The 19474-nt window shown below is 34.2% G+C and overlaps 2 protein-coding genes across 2 annotated transcripts; one reads left to right on the top strand and one right to left on the bottom strand.

The window, feature by feature from the left end:
* Positions 1 to 917: 917 nt before the first annotated feature.
* LOC140047690 (sphingosine 1-phosphate receptor 1-like) lies at positions 918 to 2624 on the bottom strand. The gene is made up of 2 exons (XM_072092731.1): positions 2355 to 2624; positions 918 to 2125 (listed from the first exon to the last, which is right to left on the bottom strand). Exon 2 carries the CDS (start codon positions 2076 to 2078, stop codon positions 1128 to 1130), a length of 951 nt encoding a protein of 316 aa, XP_071948832.1. The 5' UTR covers positions 2079 to 2125; positions 2355 to 2624; the 3' UTR covers positions 918 to 1127.
* A 538-nt stretch (positions 2625 to 3162) lies between these two features.
* On the top strand, positions 3163 to 19455 carry LOC140060782 (tubulin-specific chaperone D-like). Its single transcript, XM_072107132.1, has 36 exons — positions 3163 to 3334; positions 3563 to 3711; positions 5034 to 5135; positions 5352 to 5498; positions 5902 to 5957; positions 6044 to 6126; positions 6550 to 6599; positions 6697 to 6742; positions 7035 to 7167; positions 7688 to 7833; positions 7920 to 7980; positions 8259 to 8333; positions 8439 to 8533; positions 8628 to 8687; positions 9169 to 9323; positions 9628 to 9743; positions 10090 to 10170; positions 10255 to 10328; positions 10667 to 10784; positions 10889 to 10949; positions 11076 to 11196; positions 11357 to 11500; positions 11911 to 12029; positions 12362 to 12462; positions 12913 to 13053; positions 13299 to 13382; positions 13579 to 13737; positions 14161 to 14299; positions 14422 to 14540; positions 15221 to 15295; positions 15599 to 15688; positions 15841 to 15928; positions 16471 to 16580; positions 16736 to 16817; positions 17301 to 17367; positions 17517 to 19455. Exons 1-36 carry the CDS (start codon positions 3190 to 3192, stop codon positions 17540 to 17542), a joined length of 3618 nt encoding a protein of 1205 aa, XP_071963233.1. The 5' UTR covers positions 3163 to 3189; the 3' UTR covers positions 17543 to 19455.
* Positions 19456 to 19474: the final 19 nt, after the last annotated feature.

Raw genomic sequence — 19474 nt, 5'->3', positions numbered from 1 at the left:
GAATAATTCATCGCAACTTAAAGTAATAATTTGGTTAATAATTCAGTTACAATAAACTTAAAATCAGGACAGACATTGCATGTTTTAATGTTATCAGGATAACGATGATTGGTGTAGTAATTAATGTAAACTAGTTTTGCGTCAGAGACCTAAGTAATTGGTCAGATGTTTGCCTTCTGACCTAATTGTAGGTTGTGCTAAGTAATTTTCAGGTGGAATCTCCAGATCATTAGGCTGCGTTCAAACCACAAGCTTGCGCAGATGATGGCGCCAAAACAGATTCGAGTCCACGGAAGCAGTGAGTGCTGCACCACGGGATGATTGTTTGCGCCATCATAAAGCTCTATCTACACTACCAAACTTGTGTGTGACACAAAAGTTTGTTGTTCCCATATATGGACATGATGATGTCATATCAATACCATATTTAAGCATATCACTGCCATATTTGGGCCATCAATTTTCTGTCACATATAAATTTGATAGTGTAGACAGAGCTTTGGTAATATCGTAATATTAAAATTCATTAAAAAGAACAACTTTTTATCATTACCATTCACATTATCAACATCATTCACATATCATATCATTATCATATCGGATTCATTTATGCAGCTGGCATTAGGTACATCTTAACTGACTATCGCAAGTCATTGAGATACACGTCTGCATATTTTCAAAACTACCATTCAGGTTTTCAATATTGTCAATCATCTTATCATCATCATCAACATCTTCATCATTATCATCATCATTATCATCATCATCATACATGTTATCTGCATCATCATTTATGGCAACTATGAACATCATCACTAAGACCATTAATATTGTCATCATTGTTTAATTTCTTTTTATAAAGCAACGTACGAATATAGTATAGCATAAAATGAATATTTTAATAATCTGATCGTTATGCAATTCATTTACATATCTTTATTTATATTTCATTACAAACAAAATAAAATTTAAGTGTGTGACCATTAGGCCTATTAAGTAGTAATAAACAAAAAAACTAATAAGTGTTAATAATATTATTTTTATTTTTTTTCTAATCAAATTATTCGAAAAAGTAAGAACGTATAATAAATGTCAACATTATATTTATATGTATATAAAAAGTGTTATTATTGTGAGCACGGAACCTTTTCCGATTCAGATGTATTTTGACAACCTGCAAAGTTCACGTACTTAAAGACTGGCAGAGAGTTAATGGCGTGTTTGAAATCTTGAAGTTTTAGCCAATAAATTAATGGGTTGATTGCCGAATTCAGAAGACCAATGCTGAACAGGAAAATGGAAGCTATTGATGCAACGTAACACACTTCCCGTTTTGACTTGTCAGGGCTGAAGTAAGTGGTGAACCCGGTGTAAAGAGCTGACACGCACCATGGCAGCCAGCAGACGGCAAACATGATCACGATGACGGCATACGCTTCTACAACAAGTCGTGTGCGACGGAAGTCTTTCTTGCCAAGCTTACTCTGTTTCTTTTTGTCAATTTTATGCATCGTGTAGAAGATACTAGCGTACAGAACACTAACCCCGGTCATGACAACGATAACACTCAATGGAGCGAAGCTGTACAGAATTAATATATATGCGTATGGCTGTGCCGTCCATGGCACGATTGCCACTAATACCGTCAACCACATCACAACACAGATTATAATCAGTTGCTTCCCGGTAGCAGCCGTTCGACTCATGTCCATATTCATCAAGACTAGTATGTAGAAGCGCTCAATCGCAATCGCCAAATTAGTCAAAACAGAAATTATAGATAGAGAAAGACCAATAGCGTCCATGAAAGACGGAGGGGCTAATATTTGAATTGGGAGTAGAATGCCGACACAAAAGTCCGAAAGACACAGACTTCCAATAAGGACGTATTTCCTGTCGCGTAACTTCTTCACGCGAATGAAACTCCAGATGATGATACAGTTCCCAATGAGAATGAGAACGCATAGTAAGATTAGGCTAATGATATAGAACCTTAGCAAATGTTTGTGATGTACCATCGGTGTGTCGGTGATACTGGGTAGCGTGCATAGCGACGAATCAAATGTGGAATTCGTCATAGTGTATTATACCTATATTATCTTCGAGAAGATGTTCCAAACCGATTCTAACAATATGAAAATATAAATAATCAATCATTCAATAAAACATAAATTGATTTCTGGAAAATAATATAGACCCATATAGACTAAATAAACATATAGGCCTAAAATGCTATCAAACTGTCATGTAATCTGCGGCTAAACAATTGCGTTAGGGAGATCCCCTTAATTTCTTCGAGAACATTTAAAAAAGTTTAAACGTATATTAAACTATTTTATAAAAAAAGTTCTTACCGTAGCAATAAGGCTATTGAACCTCCAATTTCAATATTGATTTGTCCGGCTGGCCTAATTCTCAGCGTTCATTTGAAAATAACTGAGACTGAGCGTATCCCGGACACATTATTTCTGGCACAGAACGGAAAGCAAGCTGCACCCAACTTGTACAATCAAGGTTGACAAATACGTCAATATAACTTTTAATCCATCAAAATCCTATTATAAGCTTTCTAATAAAACGTATGTAATATTATATACAGTAGAACCACTCCTTGGGGATTGCCACTTTCCCTTAAAAATAATTTATTTAATTAAAAGAGGCAAAAAATAACACGACTACGGCCATTCCATGGAGGACTATTGTATAACCCCATGGCCATACACATTGTTGAGTCTCGTAGAATAATAAGGGTTCTACTGCATTTTATCAAAGCAGTAAGAGTTAAGCAGGGGTTCCCGATTTTCCAATGATTTTGGTAATGGTAAAAATTTGAGAATATTTAACATGGTAATTCTTCCAACAATTAGGAGCCTAGTAATGGAGTAATAAAACCAGTAGTGAACTGTCAAATCCTGAAGAAGAAAATCAGTGAGAATTCATGATACATTATACATCATTTATTAAATTGTATTTATTTATATATATTATAATTAAATATAAATAAAACCATTTTTTTTATAGCAAAGCATTTTAACATTTTTTTTCTTATTTAGGTCAACATAGATATAATATTTTGCTTATGTTATTACAGCGCCCTCTAGAATAATAAAAGATGGCTGCGCCCATGTAAACCGCCATGTTTCTATACTTACTAAGGTGTAAATTCGTGCACTGCACTGAAAATTGAATATGGCGACTGCTGGGGAGAAAATATCTCAAGGCCAAGTATGTGAAGAGTTTAGCGAAATAAAAGAAGTTCACAAGTTAATTGATTCTTTAAAAGATGTGTATAAAGACAAAATTGCAACTGAGCTTGTAATCGAAAGATTTTTATGTAAGTATTGGCTAGGCCATCATACGTCGTACATGGATAGCTAGATAGTTGGGCGGGCGAGCCAGGTTGGCCGCCTGTTGATCCGGCCGCCGTACTAGTCTAGGCTAGGCCTAGAAAGAAAAAATAGTAAGGCCAGGCCCAGATCACTAAGCCGGCTACGCGGGGTTTTTTTCTTAAAAGTATAATAAAATTTGTCACTGTAAAACATTTAAATTTTTGTTATTTCAGTCATTATCAACAAATACCAAGAGCAACCACATCTTCTTGATCCTCATCTACAAGACTTATTAAGCCAACTTCTAAAAATAGCAACAGAATCTCAAGTGGATCCTGCCATCTCACATGTCGCATTTAAGTTTATGTATCTATTAACCAAGGTATTAACATATAATATGTGCACATAAAACAATAAATCGGACATACTAATATACTAAACCATAAACAATGCTAGTTCTTTGTGGTGCTGCGTCAGTGCCGCTATAGTCCAGCTACAATGCAACTACTTAAATTGATGACTAGGTATACTTTAGGTAATACAAACAAACATCTATTTATTCACTGTTCTATTACTGACATATTACATATATTATTTAAATCTTAGTAGTATTTAAAAGCCTCCTGCTCATCACATTTAGTCATTCTACTTACTGTATAACAAATTAATGTTATGCGCGATTTGAACGATTTGCGCAATTTGAAATTGCGCAAAAAAAATCCTTGCGCAATTTGAATTGAAACATGTGTTTCAAATTGCGCAAGCAACGTATTAAATTGCGCAAGTAATCTGCAAATTGCGCAAGGTTTTTCGACAGATTGTGAAATCATGCACACCCATATTTTTATAGTAATTTCTAAGAATGATTCAAAATTAAAGATAAATATCGCATTTCCTTATTTTAGTAGTGCAAATATATTCATACCGTCGAAGAACCGACGAAGGAAAACGAAGCGGTGGTGTTCCACCAGGCGGGCGCGGCGCGGGCGGCCGGCTATACTACTCTAGCCTAGCTAGAGTCTGGACTACTGATACTGACTAGGTTACATGGCCTAGCTTAAACTAATATTAAAAACTTAATTTTTACATTTATTTTGATTTATTTCAAGTTACAGTGATAATATTATTTAATTGTAATAATAAATGTTATGTATTTATTATACACATGTTATCTTCGCATTTATTATGTTTTATTTTGAGTTATTTAGTTTCCAATAAGTTATTATAATACCGATTGTCTGGTAGAATTTTGTTGCGCAATTTGAAAATTTACAGTTCGTTTTCAAATTGCGCAAAGGTGTCATATTGCGCAAGAACTATCTTGCGCAATTTACAAATTGTGCAGCGCAATTTAAAATTGCGCAAAGATTTTCTTGCGCAATTTGAAATTGCGCAAGTTGATTGCGCAATGCGCAAAAAAATCCTTGCGCAATTTTAAATTGCGCAAGAATTCTTTGCGCAATTTGAAATTGCGCAAATCGTTCAAATCGCGCATAACATTAACATGTGTTACACACACAATATCTAGTAATCGCTAAAGCATGTTATTCTCCTCATAGCTTTCAAAAGAAGTTTTGTTAATCAATTATTCTGAATGATTAATAGTGGATTATCAACTTAACATATGAGTTAACATATTTAATTATATTAAAGACCTAGTATTGAAACATATAATGCTAAATAAATATAATTTTTTTTTTTTAGGCAAGAGGATATAAAGTCATAGTACGTTTCCTTCCGCATGAGGTACCTGACCTGGAGATTGTGCTTGCTTTTCTTGCGAAGCAAGATCCAACAGATTTTTCGGTTAGTTTTATTATGCATCCACTCGTATGTACTGTACCAAAGATAACAATCATCCCAGAGGGCAGTGTTCATAATAATTATTATATTCCCGTCACATTATGTTCTTCACTTCTCTTTAAAATTTCTGGAATTGATTTCTAAATTTTGAGACTAAGCTGAGAAGTACAGTATGCTTTTTGTGGTATTTATTCCTTATTTGTAATTTCTTCATTGTAGACATGGGAGACACGCTATATGTTACTTCTCTGGCTTTCAATTGTATGTATGATACCTTTTGATATGCATAGACTGGATAGCAATGTCGTATCAGAAGATGGCCAGAAGAGGGCGCCAATTATGTTGAGAATTGTGGATGCTGGCAAGGTACGCCTTTTCAAATTATGTTTTGCACTGTTTATACTCTCATTCAATATACAATTTAACTAATAAATTTTATTGGAATAATAAAGCCTTTTATTGTTACAATTATACATTATTATCTATATTTGTATTTTTGTCTTCTTTTTATTGTGTAATACTCTCAGAATTTTAGCCAGTAATATAGTATACATCATAAAATATAATATATTTATCTGTTGTTATATTATCATCTGTTTTTCAAGCCATGTAAATTGAATTGTAATTGTCCATAGGTCCAGAAGTTTATTAATGTTACTTCTAACTTTTAACGACTGTCTTATTCTTTTTTGGCTTTCACACAATATTTTGGGTTTTCCCTTTGTCTTAAATGTATTTTGAAAATTAACTATATTTTAAAAATTAACAGTTGTATCTAGATGTCAGTGATAAATCCCGAGATGCAGCTGCATACATGCTTTCAAAGTAAGTCACTTTCTCACTTTAAATTATTTTACTTTGATTCCATCAATATCAACATATTTTACTTACATGAGATGTTATTTGTGTAGATTTATTACAAGGCCAGATGTAAAGAAGGAACAACTTCCGGTATTCATTGATTGGTGTTTGACTATATTAACTAACACGGATGGTAAGTATCCTTTGTTCAGGGTATATGTTGTTTGTCTAACTTTATATTTTTTATTTTTTTTTTATTTTAACCTTGATTTAACTTTTATTACAATACTTTGTGTTCCAATGTTATACGGCCTTGTGGAGCAAAAAAACTTTTTTTCCGTTGCACAAATATTATTATTATTATTAAGTGTGCCAATCCATTTTCCATGTTGGGGAAGTCTAGGAAAAGAAAAAGAAGACTGTGATTTTGAGAAAGAACATGTATAGAACCATTCACAAGAAGTGCTTTTTTACAACTTTTAGGAAATTGCAATCAATAATGGATCAACACGCCCCATTCCCCATGAATCTGCATCTTCCATTTTCCACGATCTGTGCCAATCATAAAAATCTCTAAATAATACTCACAAAGCTTTTATTTTAAAAATATTTTCAGTTAGAACGATACCAGGAATGACGGTGCTTTCTGGAATTCTCAGCACTTTGGTAAGTCTTGTTTTAAAAGTGAATTATACTTGTCAAAATGCAGAAAGTGACGGAGGATGGGCTATTTACTTTTTCTTGTTCTTGTGCTATTTTCTAGGCATTGCTTTTGAAACATGGTAAAAGGGATGACTTGATAACATATGGTAAGATGTTTTTTTCAAGATGAAATAAACTGATATTTTTCATTTTTACTCTGGATGATTAATTTTGATGGTACTTAAAGAAACATCTATAATACATAACTTTCAAAATTCATTTTTTAGCCTACTACAATAACATCATTCAAAAAGCTTGTACAATATTCATAAACAGTAATAAAATTGGAAATTTGTTGTTTGATACACTACTAAGATACCAAGACAAAACCAAATATAATATATATACAATGAGATCAGTTTTTAAATTTGAATGACATCATGCTTTATTTTCTTCCAGCCACAGCAATTTTGGAACGTCTAAATTCGTGTCAACTGTTTTTGAGTTTAAACATTGCCATACGCAAAATGTCTATAAAAGTGGTTCAGCGTCTTGGCCTAACGTTCATGAAAGCTAAAGTTGCCAGCTGGCGGTAAGTCTTTTCGTTTCTCCCTTTCTTAGTATTTTGATGCATCATTGTAAAGATTTACTGCAGTAATTAAAGCAGGTTTACTGCAGAAATAAGTGTATTGTGTTACTAGATATTCCGCCGGAAGTCATTCACTATTCTATATTTGAGTTTCATTATAAACATCATCAGTGCTGGAGGTTTACTGCAGTAATTAACACACTGCAGCAACAAGAATATTTTTCTAATAACATTCTAGAGAAAGTCATTGCTTCCCTTTATTTAAGTATCATTGTAATAATCCTCATATTTATGTCAGTGCTGTAGGTTTACTACAGTAATTAACACATATTTACTGCAGCAACGGGATTACCATACCAATAACGCATTGACATTGTAGAGAAAGTCATTGCTTCCTTATATATAGTATTAATTTGTAATCCTCAAATTATGTCATCAGTGCTGTAGGTTTACTGCAGAATTAGAACAAATTTACTGGAGCAATTTGAATATATCTTTACCATAAACTGTATTTTTCTAATAGATATTCTAGAGGAAGTCGTTCTCTTTTGCACAATCTTCAAGTGCCTTCTTCACAGACATCATCGTCCATCAGCGCATCATCTAAAGACATCAAAGAAGAGGAGGATGAAGATTATGATATTCCAGAAGAGATGGAAGAAATCATTGGTAAGTTGTGGCTTGAATTACTGCAGTTTACTGCAGTATATTTTAGAATGCCAACACAATAATTGAGTATGTTTATTTGATTACAGAACATTTACTGAATGGTTTGAGGGATATGAATACGCCTGTGAGATGGTCCGCTGCAAAAGGGTAAGTGAGGGCTACAAAATAGTCACATATGGTAGAGTAGAGTAACCTCAAATTTAGCTAGATACAGCTATATACCAAATTTCTGCATCCGTCCGGTTTTATTCAGAGAATAGGGGTTGCTCAGTATTCTTGGTGGGTGCTCGGCAGCTCGTTATAAGAAGAAATGAGTTTGCATTCATTAGTTTGTCAAAGTCACGATCAAATCTCAAATTTGAATCCTATGGGTACATGTAGGCCTACTCTTTTTAAACACACTCTTAACTTTTTCAACTGTTTAGAATTGGTCGATTGACTGGACGACTACCACAAGAGTTGGCAGATGAAGTTGTAGGCTCTGTCCTCCAGCTGTTTAGGTAACATTCAAATATTACCATATTATAAGTGTACGTTTATGTTGTATGTGTGTTGTATTATGTTTTCAAGAATGTCATCTTACTTACAATGTTTCCAAATCACAGTTTTCAGGAGAGTGATGTGGCATGGCACGGAGGCTGCCTGGCATTAGCTGAACTTGGTAGAAGAGGCCTCTTGCTACCTAGCCGTTTGCCTGATGGTTAGAACTTTACTTTCTAAACTTGTATTACATCTTACAAGTCTCTCTAATTTAGTAATGGCATATTAATACTTAACACAAAAATCTTTTTTAGTTGTACCAGTGGTATTAAAGGCATTAGCGTATGATGAGAAAAGAGGATCCCATAGTGTAGGTAAGTTAGGAGAGGTATTTAAGTTGAAAGTGTGTGACTCGACCTGCAATAATAATAATAGGGACTTTACGAAACAGGACGGGAAGCCACAGGACACAGTGCTCATGAATAATCGAGCTTTAACAAAGTGGGCTGAGCTTAGGGTGAAATTCTGTCGTCTTAACTTTTTGAGGTAGATAAATTTGGCATTTTCCCAATAATAAATACATTTGTACCCCATATTGTGTGCCACCAACACATTTCATTAATTTCCACACATTGTTAATAAAAATAATTATTTTACAATAAACATACAATTAAGAGAGATGTGTGGCTGGTGGGCTAATAAGTTCAAAGAACTTTAAGGCTTACCCAGCAGAAAAAGATAACAAACATAATCTATGACAAAGAAAATGTAAATACTATAGTATTGTTAAAAGAGTTTTAATAATACATTTAAAAAATGTTGAAATTGACAACATGTTCTTGTTATCTTTATTAGGTGCTCATGTTCGTGATGCTGCATGCTATGTATGCTGGTCATTCGCTCGTGCGTATGACCCGGAAGTGATCCATCCATATGTTAACGACATTGCCAGTTCTCTCGTCATTACAGCAATATTTGACCGTGAGGTCAACTGTCGATACGCTGCCTCGGTATGTCTGATCTTTCCAAATGCATTTTTACAACCGTAAGCTCAATCTACCCTATCAAACTTTGTGGCAAAATGTGATGTGGAAGGGCCCATATGTGGACATGATGACATCACTACCATATTTGCGTATATCACTGCCATATTTGAGTATATCACTACCATATTTGAGTACATCACTACCATATTTGGGTACATCACATTAGTTATGATAGTGTAGACAGAGCTGTAGAATATCTTCTGCAGATTTATTTATTTTAAATACAATATTGTGTTCTTTATTATTGTTTATTTGATTGTTTATACAGGCTGCCTTCCAGGAGAACGTTGGCCGTCAAGGCACCTTCCCAAATGGTATTGATATTCTGACACTTACAGACTACTACGCGGTTGGCAAACGTAGTACAACATACTTAGAAACCAGGTAGGCCTGTCCTTTACATGTGTATGAACATCCCTTCAAACAGTGGCATTTTGTGTACAGTATTTTCAGCTTATAATAATAATCATACTCCCATAATAAGGCAGGTAGTAATCAGCACAAAGTTGTGTGTTGATCTAACCGGGTACCTATTTACACACCTGGGTGGAGAAGAAACGTAAGTAAAGTGTCTTGCCTAAAGATGCAATCAATGCGGCGACAGTTGGATTTAAACTCGTGATCACACGATCACACTGCGTCACACGCCCTTATCTTAACTGTGAAGGCATAGTTGTTATCTTTTACTTTATTGTTTATGATATACTTTAACATTTTATTTTTTCTCTAGTTACAAGATTGCTCAGTTTGAATTGTATACTATACCATTGATAGAACATCTGTACAAAGTCAAAAGCAACCACTGGGACAGGTTTGTAGAATTTGTAATTTTATTTTCAATATAAACTAATAATCTTGAATTGGAAAAAACAAGGTAACTCTGTTTGATTTTCAGGCTCATACGTGAGCAAACCGGTCAAGCACTTCACAAACTGACACCATTGGCACTGGAATATATGGCTAAAACAGGTATGTAATTTAAATACATAGCTATTTTATTATAGAGCATTGTTTGATTATTTCCATTGTATTACCAAAGGTATATAGTATATAATATAGTATAGTAGACGTAGTGTACCTTAGCTAATAAAAAAGAATAATAAAGGCCAATTTACACAGATGAGTGGTAACGGTATTAAAAATATAGAATCTATGTTATTCCCTATGACCATTTAAACAAATCACAGAGACGACAAGCTGTTCACGCTGACAATAGATACAGATGTGGGACAAGCCGCATACTGTTACCGCTCGACTGTAAATTGACCTTTAGGATGTTATGATGTTTAAAACATTACTTATTACAGTGATACCATTTCTGTTGCCGTTAACAACATCAATTGACTTGAACACCAGGCATGGTGCGGTGTTTGCTGTTGCTGAAATAATCCATTCTCTTTATGAACACTCACAAGCTAACTCAATGTGAGTATAGAATATGATCTCCGGAATCTTATCTCATTTCAATTTTCATTTCACATGTGTTTGTGATTTTAGTATTAATGAGAATTCCCTTTTCTTCCTTAAAGAAAATTAGTGGATCTCATAGGTAGTAGTGTGGTTGAGACAATCAAAGGCCTAACAAGAAAGGTATGTTTTTTGGAACTTTACAGTAAATAGACTCTTCCAGATAAAGATTTCCTCTGCTTCCTTTAGTGTTCTACAGGAATTAATTGGAGGAAGCCTTGAATTAACTATTTATTTCTGTTTTTTTAGATGGATAGTTCTATGATGTTCCGAGGTGTAAGTGGTGAACTTATGAGACCAGCGGCTTGCTTCCTGATCAGAAAATGCTCGATATCAAAGTTACCTTTCCATGATGATGCAGAATTCATCAGTAAGCTCGTTTTTCTGTTTATGCAAAAAAAACTCATCAAAAAGTCTTGAGTGTTGTCATGGATTCTGCTAAAACCCGGAAAGAAGTGGTTTTAAATGCAAGGGAAACCTTTATTTAAATCAAGCCAAATTTGTTATATTTAGTTTTCTTTTCTCAACAGATCATTGGCGGAATATACTAGAAGACAACATCCAGTGTCTGCAGATTTATAACCCTGACATTCAGAAAGCAGCAGTCAGTGCTCTAAAACCCTTCATAAGCGAGTATCTGAAGATTGAAGGAGTCGGCAAAACAGGTGTTGCAGGTGAATATGACCGAGCGGTTATGGCAATGGAACTGTAATTACGTAGCCATAACATCGACAAGGGTTCGAAACTCACTCGCTCCATGGTTCTGGTAGTAGAACAAGTCTTCTCGGATAAGGACTATAAACCGTAGGTCCAGTGTACACATAGCTCATGTGCACTTTAAAGAACCTACTATAATACACCTTCTGAGATGTACTAGTTCACACACAGCCACTGATCATAATTTGACTCTCTAGGAGACCAGTCTTTGACTGTAGGGGTCACCCATTATATATAAATAATAACAAATATACACTTAATACATACCAGACTATTACTGCTCATGCTCACAATCTTTACTGATCTAGCATTCTGATAGCTCCCTGCAGTTATTCTAACTAAAAGACTTATCTTTCTATCTATTCAGATGAGCTGGTTGATAGGTACATCTCATTGATGACAGGTGTCAGTCAGTTTGCTAAGGAAGGGTTTGCCATGGCTCTTGGTTCTCTTCCTGGGTTCATTGTTAAAGGACATTTCAAGCAAGTAAGTTTCCATGTTTTACAGTAGAACCTCTCCTTTTGGACATCCATTCACAGAAGACAACCCTATTAAGGAGATACTTTCCCATGAAATGGCAGTATATGTTATAACATTTCAACCATCCCCATCAGGGTTCCAGCCGAGGATTCTACTCTACTAGAATATTAGGAGGTTGGTTACCAACATCAGGAACACATAATGTATTGGCCCACTGGAATCTAGGATTGAAACTACAGCTCAACTTTGTTAATAATATAATACAAAACCGTTTTGAAATCATGATGCACTAAAACATTTTATGAAATATAGCTCTTTAATTCTATCTGTATTAATAGATTTTGTTCGCATTGATGGCCACCACAACATTAACTGGTAAGGCCAGCGAAGATGGCAAATATGCAGAGTCTAGAGCTCAAGCCCTAGCATCTATTGCGAGGTTTGTGTTACTATATGTGACAGTTTGTAACTATGTAACATCACCAAAACACCAATAGAGCATACATTTTTTTTTTAAAAAAGCTCTTTTTACACTACCCCATGTGCCCAAATATGCTAGTGATATACCCAAATATGGTGGTGATATGACATCACCATGTCCATATATGGGCATATCACATTTGATGTGATGAATGTAAATGTGATGTGTAGACAGAGCTTAACAAAAATATACACATGCAAGTTTAACTTAAAGCTTGGTTCGCACTAGGATGCAATGCAAGAACATGAGATTGATGGCAAACGACAGTTCAAATAATCCATTGCTTGTTATTGGTCAATTTACATGCATTACATCCTTGCATTACATCTTAAGGGGAACATTTACTACCAAAATTGGTAAATCATTCTTTTATACATGTGTCTAATGTTTTATATTTCTTTTCGTAAGCTTATGTGAAACCATAGGTGTAGATGTATCAGGTGACCCAATGAACTGTGTGTGTGCAGACAACATCAACTCAATCTATAATTGCTTCTTTGAAGCCATGAAAGACTACACAACAGATAATAGAGGTGATATTGCAGCTTTGTAAGTTAACCAATCAGGCTTCTTATCATTCATTTTTTTTGTGGGTTCATTCGCTAACCTTCTCAAGGTGGCAACCCTTCTCATAAACAAAATACACAAGATGCTCTACAACGCCTTATCAATCAGTTTTGTTTTGTTTTTGTCAAATCTGACAGGATACTGGGAAGCACCTTAACCATGCACTATAACTCAACTATACTTCATGAATTCATCATTGATTATTAAACCCCATTACTATTTTCTAGTGTGAGAGAGCACTGTATGTATAGTCTTGAGAAGGTCACATGTTTGATTTTAAGATCTAATCCAGAAATGTTCACCAAAGAAACGTAAGTAAAACATGCAGCCCGAAGTTTAAAAATGCAAAATTGAGACAAAACATGTGTCATAATTATTATACTGCATTAAATTAGTTTTAGTTGCTAAACTGTATAATATCCATATCATAGCTTCAAATTAGATACAAAACAAACTATATAGGCTTAAATAACATATGCTATAATATTTCTCTATTTTTATTCAAAGCTGTGAAAGGTTGATGTGTTGTCTTGTCCAGCAGTCATGTGAAAAAATTGACAGAATAAGGAATATAGCTGGTGAGATCATTTTGCGTTTGGTTTATTCTGATGACCCCTCTATACCTTACATCCCAAACCATCAAGAAATTATGCAAATATTTCCCAGGTAAGCTTATACAACCATGCCCTTATATGGTCATCTTGTGTCTTGTATTACTATTGTTTATCCTACTCACTTTGTTGCTTTTCTTGGATTTTATTTATGTGTTACTTGCTGGTGAACACACTCGCTTATTAATCCAGGGGTTCTGGGTTCAAATCATTGCTCTAACTTGACAGGGTAGCCAAGTCAGTGCCCACTAACTAAGCCTCCTTAAACTCTGTCTACACTATCAAACTAGTTTGACAAAGAAAGTGTGATGTTCCCAAATATGGTAGTGATATACCTAAATATGGAAATGATATGATATACTGGCACATCACTAGTGTAGACAGAGCTTAACATTAGTTAAGAAAGCATGGAGAATTTGATTTGCATTTTGTATCTGATGTGTGCTGAAATAATGTGGTTTCTTGTTTTTACTTTAAGGTCAGATATAGTAGGATTGAACTGGGCAGCACCCTCAGATATTTTTCCAAAAGTAACAGAGTTACTGAAGCTTGATATATATAGATACTCAGTCATCCTGGGACTAACAGTCAGTGTCGGTGGTTTGACAGAATCTCTTGTAAGTTGTGAATTTTTCTATTTTTTAATGTCATGCATAAACTTCAAATTTACTGTCCGTTAAATTAAGGTTTTGTTTTTTTTTTGTACATTAAATAATTGTAATAAGTTTGTTGTTTGTAGGTGAAACATTCCAGCCAGTCACTTACAGGTTATCTGAACAGGCTACAAGATGGAGTGGAATTGTCTGCATTTGCTAACACATTGCTAGACGTATTCAAGAATTTTCACAAAGTAGACAGGTATCTAATTTGTCCACTCTCTGATCAAATTGTAGGTCAAGGGGGGTTGTTTTGTAGCATGACTCTTTCCAAGCTGTCAGTTATTTTTAGTTTTTTGTCGTTGACACAAGAATCTCCTGTTCTTCAATTTGCATTCAACACACTGTATTGGAAGTACAGGGTTAAAAGGTCAAACTGGGCGATGCCATTTCACAGCATGGAGCAGTGCCCTCTCCAAACTAGGAAGTCAAAACTATTAATTTCTATAGAGGGCTCAGTCAATTATTCTAACCCCCTATAGGATAGCAGATCCCCCTATAGGATAGCAGATTCCCCTATAGTATAGCAGATTCCTTCTACAGATTTTGACTTTCTAATTTGATGTGGGCGCGCTGCTCCATGGCTCACAATGGCACCACCCATTAGCTCTATTCTATCCTACAATGCCTTTCGAAATTGTTACTCGCTTTGGACAAACAGGAGCTTCTTGTGTTATAAGTTCTTTGACAGTATGTGAAGCGCCGATGATTATAAGCTTATCATAAAAATAGGCGCTATATGTAAGTGTTAATGATAAATCCCTTCTCAAATAACAGACCACTGCGACCCTTAGGTTCACTAGTTGAGACAGAGGATAGCTTCATATTTAACGTAATTCAAAATGTGTCTTTCATAAAGTTCAACGTTTTTTTATTTTGCAGGGTTACTGTATCAATGTTAAAGATGATTAACATTCTGGTTACATATGGTTGCTTCAATAACATGGAAGAAAAAGAGTAAGCTTATTTAACACTTTCATTTGTATAGAATTTGTCTTTATTAAATATAGTATTCCTTCCTTAGTGTAAAGATCTGTTCATGCTATCAAACTTTATGTTACAACGAAATGTGATGTGCACATATATGAAAATGATGATGTCATATCACTGCCATTTGGGCATATCACTACCATATTTGGGTACATCAGACTTCTTTTGTCAAACTAGTTTGATAGTGTAGGACTAGATTAAGGCATACTCTGGAATTCCGTACCCATTCATTGTATCAATTTCTTATTTTATCAATTTTTTTTTTTTCAGAAATACCTTTCCTCTAGAATTACTAGGTTTGTGCAAGAAAGAAATATCCAAAACTAGAGATATTCAGAAGATTCTGTGCAGTATAGATGTGTAAGCAATTAGTAAAACATTTTGAATGAATCTGTGAAAATAATCACTTCTTAACTTAACAAGAAATAAGTGCCAGCCCTGGTGCTTCAACATAGATGAAATTATTCATAGTTTGTGTTTGATTCTTTTTTTAAAATCGTTTTTTTATTTAGATTCTGTGGCCTGCTCTCATTTAGAGTTGAGGTCAAACAAAAAGCATTCTCACAGCTTCTTATGTTCCTAGGTCACAGATATCCAATGGTGAGTTTGATTATTTGTAAACGTTCATTTCTCGTGAATGTCCTACATAACCTCTTCGGGCCTCGAGCGGTTCTATCGGCGCCGCTTTGTTTTGCTTTGTTACATGTCCTCCATCCTAAGTATTCTCGGCTTTTCCACTGTTCTCCGTCTCGGACCATTCGACTCTTTCTCCTGCATGCTGGTTTCCATGTCATAGCTGTCATACACTGACTATTATTTTCCATCTTTTGATCTTGATCTCTTTGCTTATTCTTTTCATATTTGTGGTTTTTAGAAGATTTTTGTTAGATATAATTGGCCATTTTATTTTAAGAATCTGTCGAGAAAATTGGAATAATAAAAAAAAATCTTTTGAATGAGACAGTAATGATATATGAAATATTAATATATGCATGAGAAGATATAAAGCCAAGTATACACCATCATGTTCATTCTTGGCACTGCATCTTCCATCATGGAGCCTCACTATTATCTATACAAGTATTGATTATTTAATTTAAAAGATATTAATCCATAATTGATTCTTGATATTCTAAAAATAGATAAGAAAGTCGGCTGCAAACAAACTTTACGAAACGTTATTGATGTTTGATGACTTGACACCAGAAGAAAACCAAGAGGAGATTCTAACAATACTTGGTGATACCATGTGGTCAGTTTTCATTGATAGTATTTTGTTACAATGTTTACAGCAAAGTTTGAAAATATTGTTCTTTATTTATAAGATCTTAAATATCTTGATCCATAGTAAATTTATACAATCTCTATACCTGAAAAAACGACAATATTTGAAATGGTTTTTTTCAGGGATGATACCGATATGGACAAAATACGAGAAGTTAGAAATAAGCTTTCTGACCTTGTTGGAGTGGCAAGACCTAAGTTTGTGGTAAAAAGCAATAATTGATTTATTAGGTTTTATTTGTGATTACAGTAGTGTACAAGAAACTCAATAGTTCTTTTCAGAACTATATATACATGGTGTAACACAAACTTTATATCAATAGTAGTCTACAACTTTGAACTTTGTGCACATTTTGCACACAAAACTGTTCCATTTCTGACAAATCAAATTACAATATGAAACTTTGTATACACTATCAAACTAGTACTGTGTGCCGAAATATGGTAGTGATTGCCCAAATACGGTAGTGATATGACCTCATGAACCATTATATGGGCACATCATATTTTGTTGTCACATAAAGTTTGATAGTGTAGACAGAGCTTTAAACATGGTTTTCATGAATACAATTATCCCGAAAAAATGTTGACATTGAAAGGTAAAAATTGAATTAGTAAAATGTTGATTTTCAATATTCAAATAAATAAGAAACACAAATTTAAAATGAAATTGTTGAATCATTTTCAGGGAGGTGTGAAGAAGGCATCAGCTTCTTCTTCTACAAGCAAAGGTGATGATATGGACAATTATAAAGGTATAGCAAACCAATAATTTTCATAAAAAATGAATTCATTTTTCCAGTAGCTGTAATATTTAGTAAATAGGATCTCACCTGAAGTTTTAGATAATTTATGTGATTAACACTACCTTATAAGGAATACATTTGTTTTTTCTTCCGTTTAGATCTTCTTGGGCGTGTTGGATACTAAATGATGTTTGTATTCTGCAAGTAATGGTGTTTCTTGATTGTAATAATGAAAATGTCAAGCTAAGCTGTTTCTGAATAATTTGCAAGATGTCTTATTAATTTCTCCACCCCATTTGAATAACCTCTCTTCTAACTACTTATTAGTTGAAGTGTAGCAACTTCCCAATGAACCCTATTTGATTTAATACAAATGTGTCAGTATTCATAAAGTTCAAATATTTTAAAACAATTATGTTTGTATTTTGCAAGTATGGCGATTCTTAATTGTAATAATAATGACAATTTTAAGTTAAGCTTTTTCTGAATAATTTCTTCTGTATATACACACCCAACAGCGAGTAACTCACCAACTATAGGATGGATAAAATATTTTATAATTTATCATGTTTATAAACTAAGTCTCATTTGAGGCTTAGAGAGTGGAGTTGAAAGAGTTGTGAGTTACAACCCCGGCACTAGGTCAGGATTGAACTGTGGACCTTGGTAATGGAAGGCAAGCATGTTAAACCACCAAGATGTTCTTGTGAAACAATGCTTTGGAGTGTTACTGTACATGAAAGACAGGACCTGGTGTCTATTCACCACCATCTCGATCATGTTGTGTACAAGAGTTAAGCTGGTTTACTAACCATTGCCTGTACTCACCATTTAGAAGAATATTGTTTTTTTGTTACAGCTACATTTGTTGGGCATATTTGCTTATTTGTTAAGTAGGCACATATAAAAGTAACATTAGCCTTGGAAGTTTACCACCATCATTATATCATTAAAAACTGAAATTGTATACCACCATTACCATACTATTGTTGCAGTTGTTAAATGTTTAAATGAAGTTTTTTTTTAAATATATAAGTAAATAAGTATGATTTAACCGTGGACCAATCTAGTGTTATTGGTCAACAGATGCCATTATTATCCAGAAATGGAATAGTCATGCGAACAGTTTTATAATTTTATATTTTCCTTTTAAGTAGTTATTCTGCCTATATCTATCAGTGACTGTGACCATCACTAGAAGAGGAGCAAATCTTCAAGTCACGGATGTTATTGGTACCTGTATTTTTCGTTTTATAGAGCTGGTGGGAAAGGTGTGGTCGTCTGCCCCTAGATCCATCCACTATACCTTATCTATGATGTGCAATCTGTCAATAATAAATTTCAAATTGTGTGTATAATTTTGAAATTGTATAAAACCAAAGACTGAGATTTATTTCTGTTTTGCTGTTATTTACATGCCTTTAGCATTTAGTTATTTCTTAAATTATAATTAATGAAATATAATGTATGTACATTTGAAATGTATTCGATTACATTGTAGGCACATCGCTTCTGTTTTAGCAGTAGCTAAGCTGATCATTTATTCGATTACATTGTAGGCACGTCGCTTCTGTTTTAGCAGTAGCTAAGCTGATCATTTATTCGATTACATTGTAGGCACATCGCTTCTGTTTTAGCAGTAGCTAAGCTGATCATTTATTAGATTACATTGTAGGCACATCGCTTCTGTTTTAGCAGTAGCTAAGCTGATCATTTATTCGATTACATTGTAGGCACATCGCTTCTGTTTTAGCAGTAGCTAAGCTGATCATTTATTCGATTACATTGTAGGCACATCGCTTCTGTTTTAGCAGTAGCTAAGCTGATCATTTATTCGATTACATTGTAGGCACATCGCTTCTGTTTTAGCAGTAGCTAAGCTGATCATTTATTCGATTACATTGTAGGCACATCGCTTCTGTTTTAGCAGTAGCTAAGCTGATCATTTATTCGATTACATTGTAGGCACATCGCTTCTGTTTTAGCAGTAGCTGAGCTGATCATTTTGCATAAATAAAGCATCTTTAATTTACTATTGTGTCATCGATCGTGGTATATTATGTTTATGTGTTATCAAGCTCCAAGGGATTTGATAAATTAAAAAAACTAATGAGGT

This window comes from Antedon mediterranea, chromosome 1 (assembly GCF_964355755.1).
Source record: "Antedon mediterranea chromosome 1, ecAntMedi1.1, whole genome shotgun sequence".
In the NCBI taxonomy this organism is placed as follows: domain Eukaryota; kingdom Metazoa; phylum Echinodermata; class Crinoidea; order Comatulida; family Antedonidae; genus Antedon; species Antedon mediterranea.
Note: the sequence above shows the minus strand (reverse complement) of the source record. Positions and strands in the feature narration are given on the sequence as shown.

What these genes read in the sequence shown, in the direction of transcription:
- LOC140047690 (XM_072092731.1), bottom strand. Translation starts at nt 2,078, where the DNA reads ATGACGAATTCCACATTTGATTCGTCGCTATGCACGCTACCCAGTATC.
- LOC140060782 (XM_072107132.1), top strand. Translation starts at nt 3,190, where the DNA reads ATGGCGACTGCTGGGGAGAAAATATCTCAAGGCCAAGTATGTGAAGAG. An exon ending in TATATTAACTAACACGGATG is followed by an intron (nt 6,127 to 6,549) that starts GTAAGTATCCTT and finishes AAATATTTTCAG; the next exon opens with TTAGAACGATACCAGGAATG. An exon ending in TCAAAGGCCTAACAAGAAAG is followed by an intron (nt 10,950 to 11,075) that starts GTATGTTTTTTG and finishes CTGTTTTTTTAG; the next exon opens with ATGGATAGTTCTATGATGTT.